Source organism: Hyposmocoma kahamanoa, unplaced genomic scaffold (genome assembly GCF_003589595.1).
Source record: "Hyposmocoma kahamanoa isolate Upper Pololo Valley unplaced genomic scaffold, ASM358959v1 66, whole genome shotgun sequence".
NCBI classification, from domain to species: Eukaryota; Metazoa; Arthropoda; class Insecta; order Lepidoptera; family Cosmopterigidae; genus Hyposmocoma; species Hyposmocoma kahamanoa.
In genome coordinates, this window is record NW_020653854.1 from 24927091 (window position 1) to 24948352 (window position 21262).

The 21262-nt window shown below is 36.3% G+C and overlaps 1 protein-coding gene across 1 annotated transcript in view; it reads left to right on the forward strand.

Annotated features, from left to right (window-relative positions):
* The window catches only part of LOC113232080 (tubby-related protein 4), a gene marked incomplete at its 5' end in the record, with an annotated part of 72851 nt that overhangs the window by 2646 nt on the left and 48943 nt on the right, over nt 1-21262 (forward strand). The window contains one exon of the mRNA XM_026466707.1: nt 20865-21047. Coding sequence (XP_026322492.1) covers nt 20865-21047 — 183 coding nt within the window. The remainder of the gene's footprint in view (nt 1-20864; nt 21048-21262) is intronic.

The window sequence follows — 21262 nt, forward strand, 5'->3', positions numbered from 1 at the left end:
ACTTAAGTACACTTGTGATTTGTCAAGCAAACGTCGTAACTTAAGTACACTAACAACAATTATATCACTAACTTAGGTTAACTTAGTTTCTTGGATATAAAGCCGCGTCGAGTTGGGCGCCTGCCAAGTCGGAATATTACACTCGGAGTCAAGAACTCTCGGAGTCGAAGTCTATGCCTGTGTGTGTATGCCAAGCATTCAAAGTCTGGTGAGAATCATTCATCATTCTTTGTACATATCTACCTGGTTATAAAAAATGTTGCGTACTCGGTTCGTAATGAATTTTCAGGAAAATTTTGATCTATTAGTAGGTTCTTGTACTGCCGCCATTGACTTACAATTACGTCGGGTCCGCGCTAAAAAGTGTCCGAACTTATAGGGCGTTAAAATCGTATACAGAGCGTCATTCACGCTTTAGTCTTCGTTTGTTCGACTGACAGCGAAGCAAGCAAAATTAGACAGTACTGCGATGACATTACAATTGTTTTAGCTTTTTCATATTCCTTTACATGTCACTACGTTTAAATAGGTTGACTTGGGACATTTTTTTCGTGATTTGTGTATTAGACCCGTCGTCCATTTATTTGTAAGTCAATGACTGCCGCGCACAGTGTTTTATAAACCCCAATTTTTTGAATTTAATGGAAGAGTAAAAACTCCAGTGAGAAGTATTATTAGTAATTTGTTTCAGATACCAAAAAAAAATTGAAAACGACGTATATTTCGTCCGGATAAACATAAAAAAAATATCATAATTTACAATATTTGAAAATTATTAGTTGTTGCTATTCGATGAAATCATAAATAACACACATTTGAAAGTAATCAGCAACGACTTAGGTTCATTCGTTATAAAGTTATTGGTTTTAGGAAATAAAACTATTTTTCCGGATTTAAATCGCATATATTTGTTTTTTCAAACAAACCAACGTTTCGGGCCCTTTACGGGTCCCATGGTCACGGTTGACTGAAATCCGAAACGTTGGTTTGTTTGAAAAAACAAATATACGCGATTTGAATTCGGTAAAATAGTTTCATTTCCTATGTGTAACAATCGCGAAAATCTAAGAACTCGATATTATTTGTTTTATTTGTTTTCGTTTTTATTTTTTTATTTCAATAATCCGTCGTAATAGTGCGAGATTTTACACCAGCATACCGTTCTTATCATAATCTTCATTTTTAGGGAAATTGCTTAACATATCTGGAATTAATGAAACGAGATCTACAACGGTTTTTTTATATGTCATTTAATTTCACGGTCATTCTCGGACTAGTGTTCACTACCTAATTTCGATGGCAATTTTTAATATTTGAGTATTAGATTTTGTATCGTGAAATATTTTTGTACTTTAATATACTTGAATATTTAAATAATAAAAATTGCTACGGAAATTAGGCAGTGAACACAACGAAAATGACCGTTCAGTTTTATTGTTAGACAAAATCGGCGTAATAGAAAAAATAACTTTAAGAGCATTTGCATACGGCGTATTTTATACACGCTGTAAACACGCGTAATCTGTTTGTATACGCGCCGCAGACGCTCTATAGGAGATCGATTCAAACGCGCGCAAACATCGCGTTGCAAGCAAGAAGCTTATCTAGAATTTCCTGTAGTTACTTCATTTCACAAATTGACTGCATATAACGAAACTAAAATTAAAACTATCTTTTATTAACATACGCGCGTTTACAGCGCGTCTACGCCGCGTATACGCGCGTCGTCGGTGTCAATATGTCGAAAGTTTCCAAAATGCAAATGCATTGTTTATGACAAGGTATTGTAATGAATGTTATGACGTTTTATAACAATGATATTAATTTACTTTTCTCAAACATGCTCGGAAATGTTTGCATTACTTCCAAAAAACGAACACGGAAAGTTTGTCATTTATGGACCATGTGACTTCTTCCCGGCCAAAGCCTGCAAAATAAGCATGAAAATCCATTACTGTCCACGTCTCGTAAACTTTTAAATGTACCTGCTTATAATGAACTATGCAAACAGGCAAAAGAAAAACTCATACAGCCAAATGCCCAGCATACCTATCTGGTACAGATAGGTATTTTTAATTACTTACTTAATAAAAAAGAAAATGTTGGTAACACTTAAACTAAATTGTTTTGGTATTCTTTTGCTTTTTCGTCTTTTTTGTATTTTGGTCGCGAAAATGAGTAATAATAATACAAGTAAGAAGTAATAAGATATACATTCTAACACACCTTCAGAAGTTTATCAGAGAGATTTTCTTTTAGCTATTGTATTGTTTACATTTTTAAGGTAATTATTTTTTTTTACTTTATTAGTATTTCATTATTTTCTCGCATTGTTTGAGAAAAACTCATGCCTCGGCGGGAACAGGGTTTGCTTGATTCGTAATAAAAGACCTCCCTGGCGCTCGTCCTTGTAACTCATGCTCGTCCAGCAATTCATTACTTCCCGGCCTCTGCAATAACGTGCTGTTTTATGAAATTACTCCACTACTTAGTTTGTCATTAATTATTAACACAAAGAAAAAACCTTTGATCTGACAGAACTCGAACCTGCGTCAGTTTTTTTTTTGTAATATCAAGTGATGGGACGAACAAGTCGTGCGCGTTCGTTGCAGTGCCACTCAGAGCTTCAAATCACCCTTCAGTCACCCTGAGATATAAGTTGACAAGTCCCAAGTGTCTGTAATTCCACCAAAATTACAGGCACATGGGACTTGTCAGTGCCATATCGGGGCGACCGCTCTACCAACTGAACTACGGATCGAGTCAGCTGACCTTACGAAAAACGGCAAAAAAGTTGTTAAAACAAAAAAATAAAGATCTGTAACAAACTCATAGAAAAATCCGTTTAGTCTGCTGACTTGATAGCTTAGTTGGTAGATCGAAGGAATTTGTCTTTGTTATCGATTTCTATATCAATTAATATTATATGTTATATATTTGTAATAATTATAACAATCTTTTAGAACTTGTAATTAACAGTAGAATATAGGAACATTGGAAAAGAAACTATTTTTTCGACAGGTCCCATGGTCACATCTGACTGAGATCATGGGAAGGGATCTGTAAGGGGCTAAAAACGTTGGTTTCTTTATTTTCTTATCGTATTGATGGCATACACTAGAATACTTGCCATCGTGGTTAAAGGGTTTGCCAGTCGGCGTAAGATATTCGCCGATTGTTTCCCAGGGTGGGCTTGAAGTTCAGGAAAGGAATGCGTCGTGTGGGGTGGCTCGAATTTGTTTGTTTGAAAAAACAAGTATACGCGATTTAAATCCGAGAATAATAGTTTCATTTCCCATGTGCAACATTCACGAAAATCTAAGAACTCTATATCTAATATTCTTGTTATGTTTGTACTTGTTTGATTCGAAAATAAACTACATAAGTTCATATATATCTTTAAGTTTAACCAACCTTGAGTGGAAGTATATTGAGCAGATCCTTCGGAAGATTACCGGCTTTAACGTTCGCTCGTAAACATAAATATAAATAAGCACAAGTAAGCACGATTCGCGACAGTCACGACACTAAGGTACAGCCATAACTTGGAGTAACACATATGACATAGGCGTAAATAGAGATAGATACACAAAAGTGATATATAAAGTACCATGATATTCAACTATTTTTACAAAAATCCTTTTTTTATAGTATTATAAGTGACGGGACGAACAAGTCGTGCGCCTGATGGTAAGCTACACGCCTGTCCATAACAGTTGCAGTGCCACTCAGAGCTTTTAATCGCCAAGATTTGAGGGGCACTGCCACTGAGCCCGTCACCCTAAGACATAATTTGACAAGTCCCATGTGCCTGTAATTTTACCCTTCAAAACTGGAACACAGCTGACATTACTGCTTGGCGGCAAAAAAGGTAAGGCGGCAGAATTTCCTTGGACGAATTCTTTTACAAGGAGCTCTACTGCTATTAGAACTCCACTAGTTTGTTATAATTATTAATACAAAGGTAGAAAACTAAGAAAAAATCCTTTTGATTCGGCTTCGAACCAACGTCTTCTAGCAAACCGTGCTAGACGCTATTCCAACTAAGCCACGGAACAAACCAGCGGACATTACGAATTTTTCTATGCGCTTGTTGCAGATCATTGATTTACGGAAAAAAAATCGTTAAAAAACTTAAAAAATAAAAAGAACTAGTAATTCATCAACGCATAATAATCACGCTATCCGAACCAACCTGTTGATAAAACTACTTGATACTCGAGTACTCGGCTAGTTTGCTCGACTAAACACTAAAGCACTGGCCGGGCGACTAATGTGAACCCTATTACCCCATAATCTGAGCTCGATCGACTGTGACATTGCCGGAGAATACCGCCTCTCTCATTTAAAAATTCAAAATTTTATCTTTTAAACCATGGGAGAGGCGAGAGTCTAAAATAGATATCCAAAATAATAATGCATTGGCAGACATCAAGGCCAATTACCTGGTTTTCAAACTAGGCAAGTACTCAACATTGAAATTAAACACGAAAATTGTAAGTTAAAATGTAAAATGTGCATATCTGTTCGTTTGGCATTTTGCGTTTCTGGCATAAAGTGTCAAAACGTTTATAGGTACGGAAGAGCGGTGCCTCCTGAGGCTTGATAAGCTTAATAGGTGGTACCGTCCACAGTTAATGTAAAGTAATGACGATAATAATAACGCACACACTCAATATAGCCCCGCACTAGGGAAACCTTGTGTTGCGGGTGCCATGGACACACACATAGAAGACCATAAATTACACCCAGACTCACTCAAATAAATGTACGCCATACATTGACTTACAAATAAATGGACGACGGGTCTAATACAAAAACCACGAAAAAAATGTCCCAAGTCAACCTATTCGAAATTTAAATTGTAATGTCATCGCTGTCAGTAGAACAAATGAAGACTAAAGCGGAGTGTCGCGCTCTGTATACGATTTTAGCGCCTTACAAGTGCGGACACTTTTTAGCGCGGACCCGACGTCCATATAATTGTAAGTCAATGACGCCATATAAATATTTCTCCCGACTCGGGAATCGCAACTGCGACCTCTGCGTGGCGGTCGTATACAGTCCATGTCGGACTGCCACGCAAAGGTCCAATACAAGCACTAGCAGCAAACATTGTTGTTTGCCGCTAGTGCTTGTATTGAAACCTGAGCAAGCGAAGCAAGCTAAGATTGAACCACGAGCGAAGCGAGAGATTCCTGAGCGTAGCGAGGGTTTCAAGCCACGAGACACAAAACTACTTTGCTGCCGAGCAAAACACACAACTTTTCACCTCACTATAGCGAGGAAAATAGTAGATGAACGAAAAACAGTTGAACTATAAAACCTTTAGGAAATGAAACTATTTTTCCGGATTTAAATCGCGTATATTTGTTTTTTCAAACTTACCGACTTTTCGGGCCCTTTACAGGTCCCATGGTCACGGTTGACTGAGGTGGTACAGTCTTCAACCAGTTATGTCTAATATTGATGCAAACCCTATTTTTTCACTATAGTTACAATAGTTATTAATTAAATTCCTTATTTTTAATTTTACAAAGAAAACATTCCAATTTACGCTATATTAAGTTTTACAAATTATTTTATTGAATGAATTTTTATTAAGTTCAATTTATTATTAATTATTAATAGAAATTAGAATAAACTAAAACATATTAATTAGTACTGCAGTCTTATGTCTGTTTGGGATTTTTCATTAGAGGAAATACTGGATCCCAAACTGGTGGTACGGAGAAACCATCTTCCCTGTTGAAATTAGGATGTTTTTTAATTTCAATGGCTTCTCGCAGCATCCTGGTTAGACAACGGACTTCTTTTGCAAGGACCTGGGGTTTGTCAAACTTCATTGAATGTGTAGGTTTATCCATGACATGCTCGCAGACTGCAGACTTGTTTACGCGACGGTATTTGACATCAGTTATATGTTCTTTGACGCGGATACAAATACTCGCTTTGTTTGTCCAATATAAGAGAGACCGCACTCACAGTCAAGCTTGTAAACTCCTGCATCCTGTAAGGGGATGTTACATTTCACGGGTCTCAGGAACTGAGAAATCTTCCTCAGGGGCTTGAAATAGGTCTTGATAGATGCGCGCCTGAGGACTCTTCCGATCTTGTCTGTAACACCTCTCACGTAAGGTAAGATGGCAGGTCTTCGCTCGACTGTTGGTGGTTTCACGCGGGGCCTGCGGCATTGGCGTGGAATCTTCAACTTATTCGCATGTAGGACTTGCTTTATATGTTGAAGTGCCCCTGCCAGATGATTACTGTCGCAGACACCATGTGCTCTCTGAAACAAAGATTTGCCCACGGTAGCTAACTGGCTAGGATGGTGATGGGAATTACCATTGAGAAGGTGTTATTAGGATTTCTTTATTCTTGCTTATTATTTTATTCTTGCTTGTACTTTTATTTTGTGTGATTAAGTGATTATTGAAATTATTTTAGTTCTCGACGAATTAAAATTATTTAATAAACACAAGTAGTTAACATTATCAATTTAATGTCAACAGTAATAAGAATAAAATATACCAACGGATTTATGTTACATAAATAAGTAATGTACGACAAATCGCGTGGTTGAACGTGCCATTATCTTTTTTTTCATCGAAAGAAAAAGTTCGGTGCACCACAGTCCATCGTCAAGTTCGAATTTCAAAAACCTTTTCCACTCTAGCGTGCAAAAAACACTTTTTGCGCCATTGACTTACAAATAAAAGGACGACGGGTCTAATACAAAAACTACGAAAAAAAATGTCCCAAGTCAACCTATTTAAACGTAGTGACATGTCAAGGAATATGAAAAAGCTAAAACGTTGAATTTAAATTGTAAAGTCATCGCAGTACTGTCTAATTTTGCTTGCTTCGTTGTCAGTCGAACAAACGGAGACTAGAGCGTGAATGACGCTCTGTATACGATTTTAACGCCCTATAAGTTCGGACACTTTTTAGCGCGGACCCGACGTCCATATAATTGTAAGTCAATGTTTTGCGCAGATTTCTAATGAGAAAGAATGCCTTTCCGAGCTAGTGAGTTGAAAAAAAAATTTCTTAACCCATTCGCGAGAGTATCGTGCTTTCGCCGGTTGATGCGCTGGTGGCAGATACTGTTCTCATACATTAATGCAAACGTTTGTAAACCTTTCTTCTACAGGCTATTAAAATTAATGTAACAAATAATGATACTGACGTTAATAAATAAGTCAGTATTAAGATTTTTTATGGACAAATAACGTTCTCTTACGTTCTTCGAAATTTAACGACGTAGTAGTACATCGTTCATTTTTTACGCTTTATTTATTTAGGGACTTTGATCGTTACTGAACATGTCAGCCTCATTAGAAAAACAATACCTACATCACTTACAAATGTTTAGGGTGGCATAGGACGTAACTCGCGCGAATGTGTTAAGGCGTACACAGACTACGCCTATGTAATGTGACGTCACGTATTGTGATACTGATGTTACGTTAGACAAGAGACATTGAAGCGGGTACACTGGTGATTCGGTTATAAGCCGAAGATCCCTAATCCGTTTTGAAACTACGTTTACAGCAAAAAAATCAAGGTTTTTTATGGATTTTCAGTTAAGTCTATAAATAGAAGTGCCTATCATCACCGTTCGTTACGTTATCAATAACGAAATTGAAGTTCTTTTGATATTTAAATTTTCCTGTATCGTAATTTAAAAGTCGAATGGCTATAAATCTATAAACGACACCGGATTCTTGGATCCGGATATGTAAAGTCAGCGCCGGCGCTAGCCCATGTAGCGCCCGGGTGGCCCGGGTGCAATCAATATCCTGGCGACCTATAGTAGGCACGCGATCAAAATAGAATACTTACAGATATATTTTCCCTAGTAATCGCAAATTCGGGTGCAATTTTAAATAATAATAATAATAATCATTTATTTATTTATGGAACTGCAATGGCGTAGGAAAAAAGCCTCCAACGTGACCGAATCGTGACTAGTCCAGACATCCGTTTTCTCGATTTTTCTATATGGCTCAGAGTCGTGGACGATCCGGGTATCACAATGGAAACAAATAGACGCTTTCGAGATGTGGTGTTGGAGAAGGATGCTCCGTAAACCGTGGACCGCTAGAAGGACAAATCAATCCATAATTGAGCAGTTCATATCGGAGACGGACTTTCCACAATATGCTACCAGAGAATCCTACAGTACAGTAGTTGACAAACTGGTTGTGGTGAGTAAGGTGGAGGGAAAGAGACTTCGCGTTCGATCACCTAGCCGATGGAGTGACCAAGTGACTGCCTTCACTGGTCTCCCTATAACAACTGTCCTGAAAGAGGCCACCAGATGGAAGAAAATCGTCCATAAACTCTCGTAAACCATTCGGGGACACGACCTTCAGCAACACAACAACAAGGGCTCAATTTCTGTTAGTACTTACAAAAAAACCGACCTCAAAAGTCATTCATCCTCTAGTTTGTCACCCTTAGAGGTGGAATATTTTCTTCAAATTTAAATGGGACCACTATTGAAGTACCCTCTTTTAAACAAAGATAGAATAATCAAAATCGGTTCACCAAGTTATCGCGTAGCACACATACAAAAGAAATACAATCGGATTGAGGACCTCCTCCTTTTTTGAAGTCGGTTAAATCAATCAGTCTTATAAACTAATGTTAGTATTTAAAAATTAAGAAAACTTAAGCTTATTTACATCCCACTTGAAATGGCACTACAATGACCAATATAATCGCAGTCCATTCTGTGGGCGATCATATGTAGTATACTGTTGGAGCTGCCTCCTGTATACCATGGATGCGTGGATGCCATGGATGGACTTATACGTATTGTAGCGTAAAAACAATCCACGCGTTCTTTATCAAACATTCCTGATGCACTACAGAAGCGCGGCAGCCCCAACAGTCAACCAACCCGAAACGCGTTATTATATTGGACGCGAAGAGCACTGTCTTTCGGGTATAATTGGCCTACATAATGCATTTGTATTAAATTCTGTGCAACATGCCCAGAAAAGAGAAAGACAAAATGTTGTTGGGGAGCTTCGCTTGCGCCGCGCGGGACGAATGAAATATTCTTTATTGCACATTAAAAATTACAATGACAAAACAGAACAGTAATGTGAATATCACAGAGTAAGACAATGCACAACGGGCGGCCTTATTGCTAAGTAGCAATTTCTTCCAGGCAACCTTAGGATAGAAATTTAACAGTTGAAATGGGGGGTGCAACCAAAGAATATCTTGTAATGAAACTGGTTATAAATAAATACACTGCTCATCAATATAGTAAATATATAAACAATAATATCAATTATATACATTATACTATTTCCTATAATACTTTTGTAGGAAAATAAAATAAATAGCATTAATAATAAGATAAATACACAAAGAAGATTATGACTCTATGCAAAAGAAAATAAAATTAAGGAATGAACATTAAAAAAAACTGTAGTTAAGGAAATTATCCCTATGACGACGTTTGAAGCAATCAAGAGAAGGGGATCGACGAATAGGTTCTGGGAGAGAATTCCATAGACGGATAGCAGATATAGTAAACGAGTTGGAGTAAAAATCAGAGTCATGTTCAGTATGAGTGTATCAGAGGAACGAAGAAAACGGCAGAGTGTAGAAGAGTGAAAAATAAAACGCTCTTTTAGGTAAAGAGGCGTAAAGAGATAGAATAAAATAGGAAGAAAGGAAAATGTGTGAACTTCTTTTTATGCAAGCGCCTTGTGGGCGGATTACATGCAAAGGCAGTACGATGCTCTGCTTGTACAATTCAATGACTCAGGGTGTTGCATTGGCTGTCCAGGTACTGCAGCGCTTCAGGGATGTTCAAAGAGGCGCGGGTAGATTGTTCCAACGCAACAATGCGCAAGCGATGCACTTCCTTGGTGCGCAGGGTGCGGGCCATCGCCAACAGCATCTTGACCATATATTATTTAACTTAACTGCCTCTGTGGCCGAATGGTTACCATGCCGGACTGCCACGCAGAGGTCCCAGGTTCGATTCCCGGGCCGGGAGAAATATTTGTATGGCCTACATTTATTTCTCTCGTGAGTTTGGGTGTAATTTGTGGTTGTCTATGTGTGTCCATGGCACCCGCGACACAGGGTTTCCCTAGTGCGGGGCTATGTTGAGTGTGTGCGTTATTATTATTATTATTATTATTATTATTATTATTATTATTATTATTATTATTATTATTATTATAACTAGCAGGTCTGATTGCACTTACGTAAATCACTGCAGTTTGGTATATTTAAGCAAAAGTAGCCAGTAATAATTACTTGAATTTAATTTAATTTATTTGGACATTGTTTAAAATTTAATTTATGTAATTTCAAAAATTAATGTATAATAAAACAATATGCAATATAATTAGTAATGTGATATAATTCTATGTATTATTATGGACTATTTTGTCTGATATGAATAAATGAATTTGAAATTCAGCTAAAAAATGCACCTCTGATCACCGAAGACTTTTTTGACCGACTTACGACGGTAGTTTTTGAACGTCGTCTTAGGGGGAGTCTTTTGTAATAGGAATCTTTTGAGGGTAAAATTTTCTTTGAGGGTGATCGGAATGGCTCCCGATTTAAGACTAGATACAATTATGAGGATTACGGAGTTTTGACGCGAAACGTCTTTAAAACCAGATAGAAGTCCGATCTTGCATGGAGTACTGCAGTCATCTGTGGGGTCGCTCAGCGAATTATCAACTTGAGGCTCTTGATTCGATTGAGCGCAGAGCCAGGGGATTATTGGCGATGATAAGCTCGAATCTAAACTTCATAGTTTAGCCCACCGGTGCAAAGTTGCCCGTCAGTCGGTTTTCTACAGAATATATTACGCTGAGTGTGCCCATGAGCTCCATCAGCTCATCCCGCCCGCCCCTTTCACCATCGGACATCCAGACGTACGGCGGGATATCTTACAAGCAGCACAGGACAAGTGGTTGTGGCATTCTTTGGGGAGGCCTATGTTCAGCAGTGGACGCCTGAAATGATGATGATGATGATGACATTACAATGGAAGGTACGATATGTATACAGGATCAACTCACAATGTAACAGAGTGTGCCCACAATACTACTAAGTAAATTACCTGTCTAAATAAATAACAGAGTTGGACTTGCATTAATATACAACGTGGTGACTTAATTGCGTTACACTCGAAGGGGGTAATTCCGTCCATTAATACGATAAGTTTTTACTATGCCCTACATTTTGCTCGAATGGACATAAATATTAAATTTAATTTGAAATTTATCATGAGCTCTTTAGCGAAGGAAAATATCGTGACGAAAGCTGCAGGTCGAAGAAGGTTCACAACACTCGGAAAACGTGTGAAGACCGCGACCTGCATAGGACCAGCGCGGCGTGGCGGACTCTGGCCTAAACCCTGGCCTGAGAGGAGACCCGGGCCGATGATGATGATATAAATATTTACTACGTACCCCCAAAGTAAAAACTGTGTATAATAATTGTAAGTAACTATGAAGTCATTGAACTTTATGTCCACGCGTCATCATAATGGACTAGCAGTGGTGAAGGCGTAGCGTTCATCTCTGCCGCCCGGAACCAATCTTAAATTTGTTGCCTTTATTTTCACGATTACAAAAGTAGTTTGTTCAGGTAGGCTCGGCTCGATTGTGTTTTTGTGTAAGCCTGCCTTCGCCACCTTTATGTTGTTCAGGATATCGTTTTCTTAAATAGTGGAATTTATTATTCATTGCTGTGTCGCCCGGGGCCATGGCCCCCGATGTATCCCCCACGCTACGCCACTGTGTACTAGGTTAAGAGTATAAGTCTAGCTGTGCACTTAAGATTTATATTCAACCCTATGTCGCTTATGATAAAAGCCTTCCAAAAGTGTCAAGCTTGATGTGCCCTTTACAATACCAACAGGGATGTAATATAATAATAGCTTTTTCTAAAAGGTTCTTGCTGTTTAAGTAGTCGTTGCTTGAAGCCATCGAGTATGTAACCAGAAATAGAAACGAAATAAGGGCCATATATTCCTGGTAACCCATCAGTGATACATCACTTATAAATATCAACTCTCGTCTGCACTGAAATATAGACAGCGCCAACAACTGATCTGTGTGTACGTCTCCGTATATTCCGAATATATTCTGTATTTATTATAATAAAGATAATGTCTCTAACAATGGCATCCTGTTTCATTCGGAGATGTGGGGAAAAACAGCAAAACATCTAATTATAAAACAAACCGAATCAAATTTCATCGGTAATTAAATATTAATTAAGTAATTTTGCAATTTTCGTCCATTATAGCAAAGCTCAAGTTAACTGGTCGATTTGAAGTGAAACAATTGACAACACCCGTCAATTGTTTCGCATTCGGGCTGGCCAATCGGAACGCAGTTGTCACAGTAAGAAGGCAGAATAATTTTCAAACAAATTAAATGATATTTCGCATTGACTTACAAATAAATGGACAGCGAGTCTAATACAAAAACCACGAAAAAAATGTCCCAAGTCAACCTATTTAAAGTAGTGACATGTAAAGGAATATGAAAAAGCTTTTAAATTGTAATGTCATCGCAGTACTGTCTAATTTTGCTTGCTTCGCTGTCAGTCAAACAAACGAAGACTAAAGCGTGAATGACGCTCTGTATACGATTTTAACGCCCTATAAGTTCGGACACTTTTTAGCGCGGAACCGACGTCCATATAATTGTAAGTCAATGATATTTCGTCTCTATTTTTGGTTATATACTCGATGCCTGAAGCTTAATTGAGAGTATTAGCGAAAAATTGTTTCATCGTTGTTCCACCTTTTTATCACCCTTTTTCTCTGGTTCCTCACTTACTTTTGAAATTTAGATACGTTCTCTAATTCTTTTTCTTCGTCATTCTTACTTTGCTTCGTTCCGCCGTCACCCCTTACAAAATTTAAGAACCGAAAAGGCGCATTTTTCAATCATGTAAACCTAACTACATAAAAGGCAGCAATATAAACACTTTTGGGGGTAAGTGTCTACTTTATATTCATCCATAAGCATATATAATATGTAATTTAAGTTAGGGAGTGTTATAGTATTGTTTTTTGTTACAGCCTTTTCCTATCTTCTCCTTTTCTTTCACCCTTTCCTTGCTTATTTATAGTTCTACAATAAAATATTAGTTTACACGAATTACACTTGTCGGCGACGCGTGACACCATATGATGTCTGGTAAACGACCTCGGAATCGCCGAAAACGCCAAAACTTCTTCTCCAGTCGATAGATAGAATCGGTCAGCATTCTCGCCACAAACGAATTAAAATTTACGTAAAACTTTTTTGTGTGGTGACACCGACCGCAGGAAATAAGTGTGATTACGCCGGCTCACCCTGAGTACCTACCCTGGCCATCAATCTCGTACATACAGCGGTGCTGCGTTCTGGTAAAATAAATAAGATCTTACTAATCACGGCGGGTTAATATTTTTATAGAAACACTTTTTTGGCGCTAAAGAAATTTTACTCCAAAATGAAATAATAAAAAAAAATACAAAAAACAAAAACTTTCAAGCTAAATATTTATCATAACGATACCGTGGATCATTTCCTCGAACACAAACAAATTAAAAAGAAGTTAAACTTAATTTCCTATTAAATAATGATCTAAATTATACCAATTTCCTAAGATATTTCTCACAAATGTTTACCGTTATACAGAAAATGTTCCTAATTTGTTATAAAAACAAAAAATAAGCCAGTCTCACGTGGCCAAAAATTTAGCTATATAAAATTAAATTTAAACAAAATTAAAAAATTAAATTAAATTGTTTCTCAGAAACGTTAGCGCGGGGTCACCAGAATATCGGTAATTAATCAAATTCTTAAATTGCCGCCGGTTGATTAATAGCCTGTTTGATAGATTCCCCGAACGAATTTCAAGCAAGAATATGCTTAAATGGCGTAAGCTTGAGAACAAAATGCTGACAGACTTATCAATCATGTTTTCCGCTATTCATTTAACACCGGAACGTATATAATTAAAATGTAACAAAAATTGTACCACTTGTAACATTTTGAAGTCCTGACAATATATGTCCCATTCTCCACTTCCTTAGGCCGGCCACATACTGTCGGTATCCCATTTTGAAATTCCGTTTCGGATTTCCGTTTCTGAATTTCGAAGGCAGCAAAACCGTACAAATCACGGACTTATCACACACATACATACTATTCTGTTCGATTTTTTCCGATTCGAAGTTCCATATGGTGACTTGTGTAGGTATTTGGAATTCCGCACCGACAAATGCCGTTCCAAATGCAAGTCTTCCATATATTTTGTAATGCAAGTCTTACGCAGCACACAGTCATAAATTCCGTATATATTTTCGCTGCGAGAACACGTGGACTCAATACCTCGCGTCTCACAGCTGAGTCTTGTTATTCCGAACGGAAATAAACGTATATGTGTAATGTATATACTCGAATCGATATTCGGAAACGGAATTTCTTAATAAATTCTAAATAAATCATTTTTTTCGTTACGCAGTGTTAGTTACACAGCTTTTAAAAATAATTGCTGCATTTCTGAACTCTACACTATTTTTTTTAATTGGTAGGACTTTTTGAACCCTGTTTTAATATTTGTCGTCAACTGCCATTTTGTTACGGCGAAGAAATTGGACGTTTGATTGGGCAAGTATTTTGTATATTTTTTTATCAGGTGATTAACGACTGTTTTCTTTAGAAAGTGTATTTCTGAATATTAATTTATTATCAAAGACTACTGATACATACATATTCCTAAATTCATTGAGATTTCAATTCAAAAATAAAGGTTGTGGTTTAAAAAAAAATTGACGTAAGAATTTATCAGATATTCTTAACAGTTTCGTTATGTTACGAAACTGAGAAAATACAAAGTTGCATATACATTCATTATAATAACAAACAAACTGATACATGCATAAAGTTAATAAAAAAAGTATTTAACTAAAACTAGTTTTGTTTGCAGAAATGGCACCCATGACGAATGCCGAAAGGCAAAAAAATATCATGAACGCTTGAAAAATGACCTCGTTAAATGTCAAGTTTTGAGAAAAAAACATTTACGTAAAGTTAAATCAAATAAGAAGAAAATAAAGTATCTAAGCGATACTCAAAAAAGTAAAGTAAATAAAGTTAAGTGGACCTAGTGAAGCAAAAGGAAAAGAAAATCAACTAAAGATAAATAAACACATTACTTAAAGGAAAAACAAATGAAAAAAGTATAGAAATGCAACAAGACATAAATATGGAGAGTTACAATAAAACGAAAGAAAGATAAAAAGCAGTACCGAAAAGAAAAGAAAACAAAGCAAGACCGCAATTTTAATTTTGAGATTGTAATGCGCTAATAAGGTTTATTTTTTAAATATTTTTATTTTGTTATAGTGTATTATAATGGTCATTTGAAAGTTCATATTCAAGTAAAATTTCCCTTGCTGTGTAAATAATAATGTGATTTCTGTAGAGCGGAAATTCGTGAAGTTAGAAAGAAAAATAAATATTTTGGTAAATATGTTATGACATTTTACTTACTTAAATTTAAATACATGAGAAGCCAGATAAAGACGTTAGTCTAGTGACCTTGACATATGTGTTCGCAACTTTATGTTATCAGTTTCGTTATTTATCAGTTGAGTTCATTGACTTACAATTATATGGACGTCGGGTCCGCGCTAAAAAGTGTCCGAACTTAAAGGGCGTTAAAATCGTATGCAGAGCGTCATTCACGCTTTAGTCTTCGTTTGTTCGACTGACAGCGAAGCAAGCAAAATTAGACAGTACTGCGTTTAAATTGTAATGACATTACAATTTAAATTCAACGTTTTAGCTCTTTCATATTCCTTTACATGTCTACTATACTACTACGTTTAAATAGGTTGACTTGGGACATTTTTTTCGTGGTTTTTGTATTAGACCCGTCGTCCATTTATTTGTAAGTCAATGGTTGAGTTACATTTTTTCGTTTTGGTTAATTTTCTGCGTTTGACCGACCTACTATTTTTTGAACTTTTTGATAGGCAAAATGCGAAGGCAAAAGCCATAAAAAAAACATTTTGGAAAGTTTAAGTAGATACGTCCAAAAACACGTTTCAGAGTAAATATTTCAACAATTATGTTTAAAATCATAATTAACATCCGGCCTGAGGATTAATTTTCAATATATGGCTGACATAATAAAAATACGAGAATTATCACTAAACTTTTTTTAATTACAGACAAACAAAGTAAATTTCTCTCACTCCCAATTTTTAAAACAACATTTCTATAATACATGAACACGGTCAAAATTAACGATTGTTGTTTCAAAAATGGTTATAATTATATTTCACTTTTATACGTTTTCATTTGGTTATTTTTACAATCGCGAATGAAATGTAAAATTTATTATATAATCATAAAGTATGCTTTTGGATTATGTTTATTATTCAGCCAGGTTTGGGTTTGCACGTAACCATAGCGTAAAGAGATTTCATTCACAGACAGAAGTTTACGTTAAATCTTCCACTGTACCTAATAATAAACCATAATATTACTATCTAATATTATTATAATAAGTGTCCATTTAAAGAAAAACCTTTATTTATTGAACTAACCTGGCTACTCGATTAATTGGTACTTAAGAAGGACAAGGTATAGTTGGAATAAGGGTAAAATAAAAAAAACCGACCTCAAAAGTCATTCATCCCCTAGTTTGCCACCCTTAGAGGTGGAATATTTTCTTCAAATTTAAATGGGACCACTCCTAAGGTACACTGAATCCAACAGAAAACTCAAAATCGATTCACAAATGCCGAAGTTATCGCGTAACACACATACAAAAAACCATACAGTCGAATTGAGCGCCTCTTCCTTTTTTGAAGTCGGTTAAAAAAAGCATCTTGAAGTTACATTTTAACCGACTTCAAATAAGGAGGAGGGTTCGTCTTTCGTCTGTATTTAGTTTGTGTGCGTGTTATTCGATTACTCCGATATTTGTAAACTCATTTCGAGGATTACTTTTTGATGTAAAGTCAGATTGGGGATACCTCGGTAGTGGTCTCATTCAAATTTAAAGAAAATGTTCCACCTCTAAAGGTAACAAATTAGGGGATGAATCCAGTTTATTCAGTTTCAGTCACTTTCCGTTAAACGATCAATAAAACTTGGCGCGTAGATGAATGACAATTCCAATGAAAATAAAACACAGCGATTACAGATCATATAAGCAAACACTTGAGGTCGTTTATTTTGTGTAAAAGTTATAATTAAGTACATCACTTGAAAATGTACACACGCCAGCACATCAAGCTACACATTGACGTATCTTGTTCCGTTGCAATAGAGGCGATTTTCCAACAAAAATGTGTAGTCTGATGTGCCGTTGTCCGTACTTACGAGTGAATGCTAATTTACAGTGGACGAAATCTTGAGAAATGTGTTTTTAGAACTTTGAAAACCCAAGTTCATAATTACGTGTGTTTCTGAACCCATTATTAGATACAAAGAGAATTGATGACTTCTATTAAAATAGAAGCTTGTTCTCTACAGCAAAAGATGCTTAATGAATTGTTGTCAAGCTTAGCATTGCTGAATTTCGTTTTTATTTGGACAAGTCGGTTTTGCAGTAAAATGCAGTAGACAGCCAATTACATTGGACCTTGACCTCTCTGCAGATGTTACTGCGTGCCAATTGTAATGTTGCTTTTTCTGCTGTTATACTTTTTATGACTGATGATATCCAAAAGTACATTGCTAATTATTTAATATTATTATCCTTACAAAATTTAAGTACAGTATTTGCAGCAGTAGAGCGCCACCTGCCACTGCTACCTTACCCATTTCTGCCGCCAAGCAGTAATGTCAGCATGACTGTGTTCCGGTTTTGAAGGGTAAGGGTGCCGGTGAAATTACAGGCACATGAGACTTATCAACTTATGACTCAGGGTGAGTGACAGGTGGCACTGCAACTGTTATGGACAGGTGTGTATCTTACCATCACGCGTACGACTTGTACATCCCGTCTGTCGCATGACATTATTAAAAAAAGTGCAGTTTACTAACTCTACTAAGTTCACAAGTCGATTTTGGCTCAGTGATTAGATACCACAAAAAAACATTTTCTCGAATAAATATTTATTTAAGTAGGCATATTATGTTTTGAGTTTCTTAATGATTTGTTACCTTTTTAAGCTGACAGCTCTGCAGCCAATGCTCAATAGATAAATAACAATAATACACAACTCGTTGTGACGGTATATTAAGAATGGCGAGATTTTGTAGTTACAGTTTTTACACGAATTAATTTTTAGTTTAAATATATTACGTTTTGATTTTCGTATTTATTTGTTACCTTTTAAGGTCATGGCTCTATACCCCAATACTTAATAAATAAATAATAATAATGTCCGTATTGTCCTCTATAATAGTTGTGGCTCATGGTCTATTTCGGACGCTTGAAAATTGAGATAATTTCCATAATTTTGATAATTGTACCTATCTAATTAAGTATCTCGCTCGGCAGTCTATTCTATTTTGCCATTTACAGCGAAGTATATACATAGATAGATACGTTGACATTTTCAAGCAATTAATGCTCATTAGTAAATTTGTCAGTAATCAGATTCTTTTCCTTTTGAACATTTCCAATCTCTGTTCTTATAATGAGCTTCTCAAATGAACCTTTGTCTTCGCTTGATCAAATCATAAGAACGAACTAATTAATTCGCTATTTTAACTTACTACCCGTTAAAACAAAAAATAAAGATCTCCAGCGACCATACAGAGAAAATCGTAAAGTCTGCTGTCTCGTTTCGTAACTCAGTTACTGTTGGGTAATTTTACAAAAATTTTAAATAGGGAAAATTTTTCCGGATTTTTTTTTTAAAACTGGGAAAATTAAAAACATTGGAAAATATAATTCGAAGGCATATAAGTTCTTCGTTTAGAAGTGTCTTTTGAAGTTTTATTATGCGTGAATTGTAAAATAAAATTGTATAGCTAAAAAAACAAGTTAAAGCAAAACGAGATTTAAAATGATTGGCCAATAGCAAAAAAAAATCATAGGTAAAAAAATTATAATGACTCCATCGTTTTCGTTCCGTATGTAGTTTCTGACAGGTGTCAACTGTCAAATGTGGAAAAACACAGGACAAAAATATAAGAAAAATAAACGGAAAATTTTTCTGGAAATATGGTTTTTTAAAAAGAAATTTTTCATGACCCATCACTAAATTCAGCCGGGACAGCAATGACGCGGCTGCCTTAGGCGAAAATGTCGCTGGTTGGAGTCTTGCCGGATCGAAGGAATTTTTGTTAAAGATAGAACACTATCTATATATATGTATCAAAAAAATATCGATGTAAAATTCTTATCTAGGAGCCTATTACAATAGTGGTTTGCGTTACTCTTAGGCATATTTTCATGAATTGAGTTTGGGACACATTGGGCTACTATACTATAATGCAAGGCTATTGAGAATACTGCGTTGTAGGGTTTAAGAGCATATAAATCGTGACATTTAAGATTTAAATTCAACTCTATATCACTTGCAATAAAAACGACTCAAAGACCATTGCCAAGCTCTAATTTGCTCTTGAATTACGTACTTAGATAGTGTAAGGTTATTTGCAGATCAGGGATTGTTTTTGAAACTCCACTGTGATTATTTGGCCGCGGCGGTAGTTTGTAGCCTTGTAAAGTTAATAATTGAAGAGGTCCGTGCGGAGAGAGTTAATTTACAAAGCCAGTTAAGACAAATTTGCCGACGTGGCTTTGGATTATTTAATTAGATTCGGTAGAAAGAAAAACCTGAATACTCTTCGGGAGCTATTGTTTATTTAAGACATAAAAAACCCTCCCCAACAAAAGACACCGTCGCTCTCATTAAAAAGCGAGCAAAATAGTTCCTTAACAAGAATATTTGCTTAACAAAATAAATATCTCTGAGGGGCAATTTAATTGTTAATGTCGGCTTGGATGGAGTTGTTGTTTTAGTAGCAGAAAGAATGTTCTATGTTGTTTAAAGCAATTAAGAACAATTGTTCTAACTTGTCACTTGTGCCTTTGCGATGAGTTCACAGTGACAGATGGCGTTTGGGCAAGATGGAAGCGCCCCTAGCGGTGACAATAAGAGTAATATTTTGTATGCAAGTTATCATTAAATGTAGAGACGACTGTCATTGTAAACTCATTGTGGTACTGAATAACATAGTCAACCCATTATACAGCTCACTGCTGGACACGGTTCTCATTTAAGGGCATTTTAATAAGAGTAAGTAAGGCAACTCCCGCCTGTTCTATTGTAATAAACACGTCTACTATTTGGCGTTATTCTCTAAACACTGGGATGACTTAAGTTATATAATTAATAGCACACTTTTAAAAAAATGTCTGGATTAATATTAAATTTAATTACAACTTCTTTATAAAAAAAAACCGACCCCAAAAGTTCTTGCAATTACATCTATTTGTCAAGTTTTATTGACATCGGTCACCGGAAAGTGCACGAAACCGATTTCATCCCCAGTTTGTCACCCTTAGAGGTGTGGAATATTCTTCAAATATGAATGGTACCAACACTGGGATACTACTCTGTTTCAAACAAAAAAAGAATCATCAAAATCGGTTCACAACGAGCCGGAGTAATTGCGTAACATATATACAAAAAAAAAACGCTCTATGTAACGCGAGTCAAAATAAACCGATTAAATTTGTAAGCAACAGATAATCGACATCGAGTTTTTTGTCAATCAACGTGTGTGATCAGATAATATCGACTAAATGAGAAATATTAGAAATAGTATATAACAATAAGTAAATATAAGTATTTTCAATTGATAAAGAAGTGTTATTTCATCTTTTCGCAGGTGATTTTAGTGAAATGGAACGAGCCATATCAAAAGCTTGCTTCCTGCGACAGCTCAGGGGTGATCTTCGTGTGGATCAAGTACGAGGGGCGCTGGAGCATCGAGCTCATCAACGACAGGAGCACCCCTGTCACGCATTTCTCGTGGTCCCACGATGGACGAATGGCTCTCATTTGCTACCAGGTATGTGAATTCGTTTATAGTACCTACATTAAAAACTCAAAAAAGAAACCGACACAAGTCAGTCTCACGATAGCTTTGCTGAAGTAGTTGAGGAGTTGGGTAGTCTATAACGTTGTCGTGGTTGCAGCATCTGTAGTGCTAGCACGACTATGTGCGCGAGACTTGCGCAAGAGCGTCATAAGGTGCGACATACGCGTTTTATGTATATAAATATA